General features: G+C 46.8%; 1 protein-coding gene across 3 annotated transcripts in view; it reads left to right on the top strand.

The window, feature by feature from the left end:
* Positions 1 to 13,065, top strand: part of ociad1 (OCIA domain containing 1) — a 65,395-nt gene that overhangs the window by 24,747 nt on the left and 27,583 nt on the right. For all 3 annotated transcript variants that reach the window (XM_038791207.1, XM_038791206.1, XM_038791208.1), the window contains exons 5-6: positions 1,846 to 1,975; positions 9,899 to 10,086. In XM_038791207.1, coding sequence (XP_038647135.1) covers positions 1,846 to 1,975; positions 9,899 to 10,086 — 318 coding nt within the window. The remainder of the gene's footprint in view (positions 1 to 1,845; positions 1,976 to 9,898; positions 10,087 to 13,065) is intronic.

Genomic DNA, 13,065 nt, shown 5'->3' with positions numbered 1-13,065 from the left:
GAAGTGATCATAGCTCTAGTTGTTTGAATAAAGGCTCAGATTTTACCATTCAGAATTCCATGTGGCTATTTGTTCCTGAAGCTTACCAACCTTAATTACTATTATCCTTTCATTTGTACAGTACACTTGTATCTCATCTTAGGCTGTCTTACATTTTTCCCCTGTCTAATCAGTCCAACTTCTGAACCATTCTTTATTCTAAAGATATTTGTCTCACTGATGTGATATGTGGATGCTGCTGGCAAGACCAACATTTGTTGCCCATCCCTTATTGCCCTTGAGAAGGTGGTGGTAAGCCGTCTCCTGGAACTGCTAGAGTCTATTTGGCATTGGTGCTCATACGGTGCTATTGGGAAGGGAGTTGCAAGATTTTGATCCAGTGACAATGAAGGAACATTGATTTATATCCAAGTCTGGATGGTGCATGGCTTGGAGGAGAATTTGCAGTGATGGTGTTCCCATGCATTTGCTGCCCTTGTCCTTCTAGGTGAGAGGTCACGATTTGGAAGATGCTGTTGAAGGAGCCTTGGTGAATAGCTGCTGCGCAGCATATATGTAGTACACACCACTACCATTGTGCATTAGTGGTGGGAGAGAGTGGATGTTTAAGTTGGAGGATTGGGTGACACTCATGACACTCATGAGCTGCACTCATCAGGCAAGTGGGAGAGTATTCCATCAAACTGTTGACTTGTGCCTTTTGTACAGGCTTTGGGAAGTCAAGAGGTGAGTTACTCACCTCAGAATTCACTAAATCAAGAGGTTAGATTCTCTCTTTTTGGAGATGGTGATTCCCAGCATTTGAGTGGCATGAATGTCAGTTGCCACCTACGAATCCAAGCCTGAATCCAGATTTTGATGCATATGGAAGAGAGAATGGAACTGAACACTGTGTGATAATAACTAAACATCCTCATTTCTGAAGGAAAGGTTATTGAAGAAACGCCTTTTGGGCCAACTGCACCATTTCTCCAGATACATGTTAACCTCTCTCCTCTTCCTGCTCCTCAACTTACTAGCACTTGATACTGGGAGTAATCCAATGGCTACTATCTTTTAAGGTCCTGCTCTTTAACGTCCTACCTAGCTCCCCACATAATGTTCTGCACCTGTTCACCAATGTCCTTTACCCTGGCACCAGTGAGATGACACATAATAATAATAATAGCTTATTGTCACAAGTTGGCTTCAATTAAGTTACTGTGAAAAGTCCCTAGTCGCCTCATTCCGGCACCTGTTCGGGGAGGCTAGTACGAGAGTTGAACCCGCGCTGCTGCCTTGTCCTGCATTACAAGCCAGCTATTTAGCCCACTGTGCTAAACCAGCCCCTACATCATGTCGCATTGGTGCTTACAGAAATACTCTCTATCACTTGGCTGTCAAATCCCCAATGATGGCTGCTTTTCTGCACTTCACTGTGCCCCGCATAATCATTTGCCCCATCTGCTGTGGATGTGCTGGCAGCACTCTCCTGTTGCCTGCAGCGGAATTCAGTGCTGAAACTAGTTCAAGAGTACTACTCTTCCACTGGACTTCTCCACCATCATCTTCTTCCTACCCTGCTAAATAGCCACCCACATACTGTTCTCCTGAACCCACTGGTTGCAAGATGACCACTTCCTAGAACATAAAATTGGGGAAACAAAAAATACCATCCAAGGAACTTTACTTGTAGATGGCCAAGGGAGGGATATTAAGACCATCTGTAGAAATAACTGGTACCTTGCAATGTGGATTAAATATCCAAAATATTGTCCTCATTTCGGGTGGGAAGGAAACTGGGAATTGAGAAACTAAAGATAGAAATCCTTGTAAGAATTTTCTTTTCCTGCATTTCTTTCTCAGTTGCTGGTGTTTGCGGTTACCTGATAGGAAAGATTTCCTATATGAAGACATGCCAGGAGAAGTTCATGAGACTGGAGAATTCGCCACTTGGAGATGCTCTACGGCAAGGGCGTAGAACATTCCAGCATCAGTCAGTTGCTATTATTTCATGTTTTCCAGCATTTTTTCATTCAGTTATGTAGTCAAAGAATTCTTTGTGCGTGTTATAATGTATCTGCAATTAGACTCTTGAAAAGCTAGAGATATATATTCATATTTATAGTTTGCACTTGAATGTTCCCAATACGAAGTATCACAAACCAGCTTCTTTGTTTTTGACGAGAAGCATTCTTGCTGTTTCTGTCAGAAGCAAGGGTTTTCAGCTGGACATTAAAGAAAAGTTTTCTCATGTGGGAGCTGACTTTTCAGTTTGTACTAACTAAAATGAAAGCAGGATAATTCTCCAATTTCATAGCTATGAAAAGATCTGAAAATCTATTTTTCAGACGTTGGAACATCTAAAAAAAAAAAATTTTAATGATGTACATCAAGAATATTGACAAGTGTTTCTGAGGGCTAATATAAAATGCAATATGCTGGAAATGCTGAGCAGGTCAGACAGTATCTGAAGAGAGAGTAAACATTTTAGCTCAATAATTAGCTTCCCACCTGTCAGAACAGGTTTTGATTCCGAGGGCAACATGATATTCTGTACAATACATATAATAGGCCAAAGGAAACCATAATAACCAAACCATAAAGGAATTGATAGCATATAGCTTGGAATGCAAAATGTTACTGCACTATCCGTGCCTCGATTAAATGTAGAAATTATATGTTTGTAGACCCAGGTAACTGTTAGCTCTTGAATTACTTTCCCAACTAACATATATAACAAGAAATGTACTTTCTCTGATAAAATGGCTTATTTGAAATAAACAAATAGCATATAATTATCTAATTTATAAGCAGTATTATAATCTTTTCATTGTGCTAAGGTTCTGAAATGGCAGTTTCTTGCCTTTTAGAGCAACTATGCTGTGCGTTTGCAGTTCCCTGAAATATTTTTGACTTTGCAGCATTGCTAAATGTGAAGTATAACTACAGTCAAACCAACAGCTCCAAGTTTGAAAGTTGTTTCATCATGGAGAAATAGTTTCACACAGCTTTATCTTCTCTCAGACTGTTATAATTTTAAAAACTTTTTTATGCCACTAAAAAGCTGATAACGCGGCTTACTCTTCACTACCATTTAAAAGTTCCACAGGTTAACAAATCTATTCAAGTGTGCACATATGGACTTCGGGTGGCGGCTATGAGGGAATAGGTCACACATTCGGTGGCTCCCGTCTCGGTCGGACTTTTGGACCTTTTCCCCCGGCTTTTTTGCTCTTTTGAGCGCGGAACTGGAAAGCACTCAGGCACAGGACCCATACAGAATTGTATGGACCTAAGAAGCCGGAGAGAACGTAAACAGCACAAGAAGTGGTTGAGTAAGGGCACAGTGAAGGCTGTGAGAGGGACCAGCATGGCTGGTGTTTAGAGCAAGGCACTGACAGCCCAGCCCACAATGGAGCAGCTGCTGCAGACTTTGCAGGAGGGTTTTTTGGCTCTGAAGCGTGACAACTTGGAGCCGCTTCAGAAGTCGATTGACCGGATGGAAAAAAGGTTAGATGATCAGGCTGAGAAGCTCCAGCAGTTGGAGAAGTCAGTGGAGGAGCAGGCTGATTTTCAAACGGTGGCGGATGTGGAGATTCGGAGGTTGAGGGACCAACAAAAAATGCTGCTGGAGAACCTGGACAACAGATCTCGCCGGCAGAAGTGCGAATTGTGGGCTTCCCGGAGGAGGCAGAGGGGCTGGACGCTGCCGCATATGTGGAGGGTATGTTTCAGAAGTTGCTGGGGAACGAGGTGTTCCCGCGCCCGTCGGTGGTGGACAGGGCACACAAAGTGCAGGTGAGACAGCGTGACGAGGGGGGCCTCACGAGCGATGGCGGTACGCTTTCACAGGTACCTGGACAAGGAACGGGTGCTGCAATGGGCAAAGAGCACACAAAGCTGTACTTGGGACAATACCACTCTGCGTGTTTACCAAGATTTGAGTGCGGAGGAGGGGAGGCTACAGGCAGGTGAAGGAGATACTGTATAAAAACAAGGTGAAATTCAGGCTGCTTTTTCCAGCGCGACTGTGGGTTAGGTATGAGGGTCAGCACCACTATTTTGAGGAACCCGAAGAGGCGATGGACTTCGTTAAGAAGCAAGGGCTGGCCCTGAGCTGAGGACGTTTGGACTCATGTTAGAGCTTTTAAGTACATGTGGTGTCTTTCCCGTTTTGAAAATTGCCTGTATGTATTGGTTCGTTTTTGTCGTTTCTTTTTTCAACCTTTTTAGGGGTTTGGAAGGTGGTAGGGATGTTTTTTTGTTTTGCGTGGTTGACCCGAATGTTTCCTTTTTGGGCTCTTTTTGATTAGTTGGAGCTCGGCTGGGAGGAAAATAATAAAGAAAGCAGTTAAAAGGGTTGGGTTAAAATGGATGCTTCAGGGGAACTTTGTGCAATCTTTTTCTGTGTCTGTAGGGGAAAGACTGAGAGTGCCTGTTATTTCTTATCTCTTTTTTTTGTCTTGTTTAACTTGAATTGTTCTATTGTGGGGGTTGTTTATGACTTGTATAGAGTGTTTAAATAGGGCTTAAGTAGGGCTGATCTGGGGAAGTGGTATGGATGGGTCGGGGGAGGGGTGACTGGGAACAATGGGTGGGAGACGCGCTGGCGCCGAGGGTGGGAGCCCCAGGCTAGCTGAGTGGGGCTACTCAAGGGAAGCCGAGGTGGGGGGTGTGCATATAGTTAGATTAGAGCAGGGGTTAGGTGATAGGATGGTGTTGCTGGGGGGGGGGAGGGGGTTGTTCTGCTGACGGGGATGGAAACTGGGCATGGCAACAGTGAGGCGGTCATGGGTGGAGCCGGTTAGGAGGCACGCCAGATGAGACGCGACACATGGCTGGAGTGCTGACCAAGGAAAGGAGCTGGCTGATTGGCGCCGGGGGGGGGGGGGAGGAGGGGGGGGGGGGGGGAGGGAGGGAGGGAGGGGGGGAGGGGGGGAGGGAGGGGGGGAGGGGGGGAGGGAGGGGGGGAGGGGGGGAGGGGAGGGAGGGGGGGAGGGGGGGAGGGGAGGGGAGGGAGGGGGGGAGGGAGGGGGGGAGAGAGGGGAAGGGGGGGAGAGAGGGGAAGGGGGGGGGAGAGAGGGGAAGGGGGGGGAGAGAGGGGAAGGGGGGGGAGAGAGGGGAAGGGGGGGGAGAGAGGGGAAGGGGGGGGAGAGAGGGGAAGGGGGGGAGAGAGGGGAAGGGGGGGAGAGAGGGGAAGGGGGGGGAGAGAGGGGAAGGGGGGGAGAGAGAGGGGGGGAGAGAGAGGGGGGGGGAGAGAGGGAGGAGGGGGAGGAGGGGGGGGAGGGGGGGGAGGGGGGGGAGGGAGGAGGGGGGGGGAGAGGGGGGGGAGGGAGGAGGGGGGAGGGGGGGGGGAGAGGGGGGGGAAGAAGAGGGGGGGAAGAAGAGGGGGGGGAGGAGAAAGAGGGGGGAGGAGGAGGAAGGGGGGGGGAGGAGGAGGAAGAGGGGGGGAGAGGAAGAGGGGGGGGAGGAGGAAGAGGGGGGGAGAAAGGGGGGGGGAAGAGGGAGGAGAGAGAGAAGTGCCCCCCAACCAGGCTGATCACCTGGAATGTTAGGGGGTTAAACGGGCCAGTGAAGAGGGCGCGTGTGTTTGCGCATTTGCAGGTTCTGGAGGTGGACATAGTCATGCTGCAGGAGACGCACCTGAAAGTGGCAGACCAGGTTAGGTTAAGGAAGGGCTGGGGCAGTCAGGTCTTTCATTCGGGGCTTGATTCTAAGGCGAGGGGAGTTGCGATTCTGATTAAGAAAAGGGTACAATTTGAGGCAGAGGGCACAGTCGTGGATGGGGGTGGCAGGTTCGTTATGGTGAGGGGTAAGCTCGAAGGGGTGAGAGTAGTCCTGGTCAGTGTGTATTCCCCTAATTGGGACGATGTGGATTTTATTAGGAGGATGCTAGGGACGATCCCCGACTTGGACTCGGATGAGCTGATCATAGGCGGGGACTTTAATACAGTCCTGGACCCGAGCCTGGACCGGTCATGTTCAAGAACGGGCAGGTTGCCAGCGATGGCAAAGGAACTGAGAGGGTTCATGGAGCAAACGGGGGGAGCAGATCCATGGAGATTTAGCCGGCCGACAGCTTGGGAGTTCTCATACTGCTCCCACGTCCACAAGGTGTATTCCCGAATTGACTACTTTGTTGTGAGTAGGGACCTGCTGGCTGGAATGGTGGGGGCAGAACACTCGGCAATTGCTCCGCATTGGGTAGACCTGCAGTTTTGTAAGGGCAGCTTTCAGCGCCCACCATGGAGACTGGAAGTTGGATTACTCACGGACGAGGCGGTGTGTGAGAGGCTGAGGAAATGCATGCAGAATTACCTGCAGGTGAAAGATACTGGACAAGTCTCGGCAGCGATGCTCTGGGAGGCACTGAAGGCAGTCTTGAGGGGGAGCTGATTTCAATCTGGGCGTTCAGGGACAAGACAGACAGGGCAGAGACGGACCGACTGATTAAGGAAATTCTACGGACGGACAGCAGTTACACGGAATCCCCAAGGCCAAAGTTACTCAGGAAACGACAGAGGCTGCAGGCCGAATTTGGGGTGCTGACTACAGGCAAGGCTGTAGAGCAGCTTAGAAAGGTAAACGGCGCGATTAATGAGCATGGGGAGAAGGCCAGTAGAATGCTTGCGCAACAACTAAGGAAGAGGGAAGCGGCTCAGGAAATAGGGAGAGTAGTGGATGGGGAGGGTAATCTAGTGGGTGACCCGGTAGGGCTGAACAATGTCTTTAGGGACTTTTATAGGAAGCTGTACACTTCAGAACCCCCCCGGGGGACCGGAGGGGATGAGGCGATTCCTGGACGGACTGACCTTCCCAAGAGTGGGGAGGGGGTTGGTGGGTGGACTGGGGGCCCTGGTCAGGAATGAAGAGGTATTGAGGGGCCTGAAGGTCGTGCAGTCAAGTAAAGCCCCGGGGCTGGATGGGTATCTGGCGGAGTTTTACAAAACATTTGCCAGGATAGTGGGGCCGGTGCTGGACATGGTCTTTAACGAGGCAAGAGACAGGGAGTTTATCCCGACAATGTCGCAGACCACCATCTCGCTCATTCTGAAACGGGATAAGGACCCGGAGGCTTGGGTCATACAGGCCGATCTCTTTGATCAACGTACTGGCCAAGATCTTGACGACCAGAATTGAGGACTGTGTGCCGGATGTAATTGTGGAGGACCACACCAGATTTGTAAAGGGATGGCAGCTGGTGGCCAACCTAAGAAGGCTGCTCAATGTGATTATGATTCCCCGGAGAGTAGGGAGGTAGAGATAATGGTAGCCATGGATGCTGAAAAGGCTTTTGACCGGGTCGAGTGGGATTATCTGTGGGAGGTACTAGGACGGTTCGGGTTCGGGGCGGGGTTCATCGATTGGGTTAAGCTATTGTATCAGGCCCCGGAGGTGAGTGTAAGGACGAACAGGCCAACATCGGACTACTTTAGACTACACCGTGGGACAAGACAGGGCTGCCCTCTCCCCACTGCTGTTTGCGCTGGCCATAGAGCCGCTGGCAATTGCACTGAGAGCTTCTAGGGGCTGGAAAGGGCTGGTCCGGGGGGGGGATGGAACATAGAGTCTCGTTATGAGTGAGGGAGGAAGTCCGGAGGTGGGATGCGCTCCCGCTTTTATTGGCGGGGAGGGTTCAGACTGTTAAGATGACAATTCTCCCGCGGTTCTTGTTTGTTTTTCAGTGTCTCCCCATCTTTATCCCTCGATCCTTCTTTAAGAGACTGAATAAAATGATTCTGGGATTTGTATGGGCAGGGAAGTCCCCGCGGGTGAAGAGGGTGATGCTTGAAAGAACAGAGGAGAAGGGGGGCTGGCGTTGCCGAACTTCAGCAACTATTACAGGGCGGCCAACATAACGATAAGAAGGAAGTGGATGGTGGGTGCATGGTCGGTTTGGGAGCGGCTGGAGGCTGCTTCGTGCAGGGGCACTAGCTTAGCAGCCCTGGCCACAGCGCCTCTGCCGCTTCCGCCGGCATGGTACTCCACCAGCCCGATAGTGGTGGCGGCTCGTCAGATCTGGGGCCAGTGGAGGAGGCATATATGGGAGGTAAGAGCATCAGTGTGGATCCCAGGGCAGCACGGTGGCACAGTGGTTAGCATTACTGCCTGCGGCGCTGAGGACCCGGGTTCGAATCACGGCTCTGGGTCACTGTCCGTGAGGAGTTTGCACATTCTCCCCGTGTCTGCGTGGGTTTCACCCCCACAACCCAAAAGATGTGCAGGTTAGGTGGATTGGCCACGCTACATTGCCCCTTAATGGCTATCTGACATGGCGAGCTTTCTTGGTCTGGAGAAAGTCAAGTTCGCCTTGAGGGGTTCGTTGATCGGGTTCGCCTGAAGGTGGCAGCCATTTATTGACTTCTTCTCAGAGGAGTATCAGTGGGGGCTAGGGTAGAGTAGAGTAGAGTAAGGGGATATTGAGGCAGGTCCATGCGTGAGCAGAGGCGTGGTTTGCACTATGTTTAATTTGTGTCTTGACGTTTTTTTTGTACTGTATGCCTAAAATACTTCAATAAAATTGTTTGTTTAAAAAAAAGTGTGCACATATGGAGATCTAGTATTCCCTGACTACAGAGATGAGAAATTTCTGTCTTTTGACTGAATTTCGATTTTTCAAGTTTGAAATCCTGCCCTTTGAAATTCTCTCCATAGTGCTTTGCTTTGTAGATAATCCAGCATAGTTTACGCTGTCAAAATAAAAACCTCTGGCCTAGAATTTCAGCATGCACCATTATCTTGCCTACCAGATGAGGCATCTCCCTTAGGGATGTGATAAATACTTGTCCACAGAAACTGAGCTTGATGTTAATACGTTCAATGGAGGGTCTTCCTCATTTTCATAGTTTCCACCTCTTTATGACTCTCCTTAAAACCTACCTCTGACCAAGTATTTAGTCACCCATCGTAATATTTCTTCCTTTACATAGGTGTCAATTTTTGTCTGAATATGCTTTCATGAAACCCATTTTTCTACATTAACAACATAGTTCCAAGTTATCCTTTGTGTTGCAAGGTATGGTGGATCTAAGTTGCTCTGTTTGTACCTCAGATCTCCTAATAGGTGAAATCAAGCCAGTCAGTTAGAATAGTGTAAACTCTGACATATTAATGATTACATTTTCACGGCCATGTTAGATTTACTCCATGCTGCATTGCGTGTACTGACTGTTAAATGCTGAAATGTTGAGGTCACATTGTGATTTTATACAAATGCATTGGTCCATAGTCTTGACAATAGTAGAAAGTAAACAAAGAGAAAACTAATGTTTCCACCTACTTCAAGTTTAATAATTCCACCAATTGAAATGGCTGTGAAGCGTTTGCATTTACTATAGACCAAAGTAAAACCTGCCCGGGCACAATTTGTCCCTGGAGGTCCAAGTGCAAACTTAGAAAGTAGATGAAATTATTCCAAGAATTATCTTGTACGGCAAGAGTTGAACTGATGACCCTCCCTTCTCCCAGTCATAGGTTTTGTTGCTGTAATCAAGGGTGCATTAGTGTGGAATTGAATGACAATCTTGGAATTACATGTCTTGAGTTGAATAAATTTGTATTTTGAACATTGAGGTGTATTTTTAATTTTGGTAAATTAGGTTAGCTGAAGAATTTTGCCTTTGGTCACAATATGATATAAAATCATGCAAACAAATGAGAAATAGTTTGAAAATCAGATTATGATTTTGAATGTTTCTTCTGGGCTCCACTCTAGCTTGAAAAATTGATGCTAAAAGGAGCATTGTTAACCTTGAGATGAGAAATAAATATCCAGTATGATAACATAAATAATGCCATGAGAACATTTGCATCATGTCTTCGTATATCATCTTGTAGCTTCCGTTGTTTCTCTTCACCCACCCGCTTTCACAATCCTAACCATCTAGAGGTAATATATGTTCATTTTGTATTACAGGCATTTGGATCAGAAGTCAGACTTTTCAGACAACACTGTAGAGCATCTGCAACCTGAAGTAAATAGCCCTACCTCCTACCCTGGTGATCACAATTATAGTGACCATTCTGAACCCAGTTATGAGTCTGTTCCATTCAGTTCCTCGCTCAGTGAGTCAGCTCCTACAGGGATTGATAACAGTCCAGCAGGTATTTTGTATGCTATTTCCCTTTGCAATAGTGTTAGAATTTTTATTAGAGTTGAATAATTTTTATAGATAATGCAACTGTTGCTTGTTATGCTTTCCTTAATTTGCTCTGTTTTAATAACCTTTGCTCAAGAGTCACCAGGTATCTTTCTGATACCACCACAAGGTTCAAAACCGAATACTGATCAATGACTCGATACACCAGTTAGTAAGTTTGAAATCAATGCACATTTATTTACACACAGTCAATTATTACTCGTGCACAAACTCTACTCACTAAACTACAACTACTACTAAAAGCCTATACTTAGCTTTGGGCGCCCACTCAGTCAGAGGAACAATGGCTGTTGTCCGGTTCTGATACTGCTGGCTTCGAACTGGTATAGAATAGTACCTAGGAGCGCCTATCTCATAGCATGCGTTGACCTTAGACTTACTTGGCTGGTGCTTGGCGGGCCTCTCGTCGCTGAGAGCCAAAGGCCAAGGCGAAGGTGAAGAAGAAGAGTTCTTCCGAGAGCCGTTCTGACCTTGGGGCCTCTGCTTTATAGTCCAACGGGTTTCGCACCCTTCTGGGCGGACCCTGGACTTGGTCCCAATTAATTGGACCATGTCCCAATCGTTTGTATCGATTCTCTCCAATAACGGGCCCTAGGTAACCATTGGCCTGCCTTTGTTTTAGTCTCCACTGGCGCCGGGGAGTCTGTCCTGGTATCGATTGTTTAAATGTTTCTCTTTTGTCCCCGGAGATAGCTCATTACTATGCTAATGGCTTGTAGTTTCAGTTCTGTCTGGGCTCTGCAAGTTCCAATCCACAGGAAACCTTGTACCGGCTTGTTTTTCTAGTGCTGTCCATTTTTCCCTGTACTCTTTGCGAATTTCCATTTTGGAATCGGGACGTGGCCACCCCAGGTGGCTACACAACAAATTTTCAAAACACAAACTGTTACAGTACAGAACAATTATTTCCTCAAACATAAGAACAGATAAAGACAAGATAATTTCAGAAAATGGTCCTAAGCGCTAGTACCTTCATTTATACAACAGATCAATCAGAAAATGGGGGGTGGGGAAGAAGAGGAAAAGGCCAAATAAACATGATGAAATGACATAACAGGTTGCACTCCTTTCTGTATAGCAAAATCAAGATTTGCAACATGGCTCACAGGAAACTTGCAAGTGCAGGTCAGATACAGCGGACCCTATAAATCTATGATAGGGGTCCCATACTTTACGGAATGTATCAGTCTTCCAACAGATCACAGATGTCATGAATTCCATAGAATACGCTCCATAATTATTTTTGCCAGTTTTGAATGAAGGGATACTTTTCGCTGAGTAGGGGCAGAGGGTATTTTTCCAAGCTGCAAAAGTTGGGATGTTATACAGCCTTTTTTCGTTAGTGTCAATAATTCTGCTGTCTGGATGACCCAGAATCAGGAACAAAAAATCAAATTCCAAGGCCATGCAAAATATCCTGTCAAGCTCCTTAACAGCACCAGATCAGTAGGATTGAATATACAAGGCCGCACCTCGAGTATTGTGCAGTTTTGGTCCCCTTGTTTGAGAAAAGATGTAGTGGCATTGGAGGCAGTTCAGAGGAGGTTCACTCGATTGATTCCAAAGGGTTTGTCATCTGAGGAGAGATTGAACAGATTAGGCCTCTACGCTTTAGAGTTTAGAAGAAAGAGAGGAGAGCTAATTGAGGTATACAAGATGCTAAAAGGTATGGATAAAGTAGATGTGGAGCTGATGCTTTCTCTTGTGGGGCATTCTAAAACGAGAGTTCATAATATTAGAATAAGAAGTAGCAAATTTACTTCTCCAAAGGGTTGTGAATCTGTGGAGTTCGCTACCCCAAAGTGCAGTGGTGCAGGACAGCGAGTAAATTTAAGGAGGAGTTAGACAGATTTTTAATTAGTAATGGGTTGAAGGGTTATGGAGAACGGACAGGATGGCGGAGTTGAAGCTAGGCTGGGATCAGCCATGATCAGATTGAGGGTGTTAGTCTTGGGAGCCTAAATTGCATACTCCAGCTCCGAAGTCATGTTTCTAGGGAGGAGATGCTCTGGCTGATTTTGCAATCCAGCTCTTGGTCTGTAACATTGTAGGTAGCAGATGAGGAATGGATTAGTCATCATAGAATGGCAGAGCAGACCCGATGGGTTGAAAGGCCTAATTCTGCTCCTATATCTTATGAACCTATGAATCTTGACATAGATCCTGTGCAGTGTATGTAATCATCCTCGATTACCAGGCACATTGGGGATATAGCAGGATCAAACCCATGTCCCAGACATGCAAACGGGACAATATTTTGAACTGAGTCTCCTCCATTCTGTTACATACTGATATCTTATTGGCATAATCCCATATACCTCCCCATGTCTCCTTGTTACTAGTAATTGCTAAGTCTCTTTCCCAAGATTGCAAGGTACCCAATATACTTGCACAGGATCTGGAACACAAGGTATCATAAAACTTGCTGATTAACTGTTTAAACTTCGCAGAAGTCAGGCTTTTTTCCACCAGGGAAATAGAAGAGTCAATACACGTGGTTGTTTTGTTAAGGATAAAGTCTCTTGAGTTCCAAATACTTAAAAAAGGAGTGTCTCGGAATGTCAAATTATTGGAATAGCTGCTCAAAGGATGACAAGAAGGCGCCACTGAATATATCTCACATCCTACAAATGCCTCTATCTCTCCAAATATCAAATCCATGGTCCATAAGACCTGGTGGGAAGTCCAGGCTGCCCTGAATGGGAGAGAGAGCGGAACTCAATTTAAATTTCCCTTCTAATTGACAGGCCATTCTTCACACTCTTGCGAGTATTAATAATTGTAGGATTTTCGCACCTAGCAGAGCCCAACCTAAAGTCCCCATAGAACAACAAGGCCTATAAAGTATATGCCAGCTGGTCTGCTTCAATATTGAGCCAAATGGAAATGGAGTCCTTTCTAACCCAATCCCTTATAAATCTAA

This window comes from Scyliorhinus canicula, chromosome 3 (assembly GCF_902713615.1).
Source record: "Scyliorhinus canicula chromosome 3, sScyCan1.1, whole genome shotgun sequence".
In the NCBI taxonomy this organism is placed as follows: Eukaryota; Metazoa; Chordata; class Chondrichthyes; order Carcharhiniformes; family Scyliorhinidae; genus Scyliorhinus; species Scyliorhinus canicula.
This window is presented reverse-complemented; position numbering and strand designations above follow the sequence as displayed.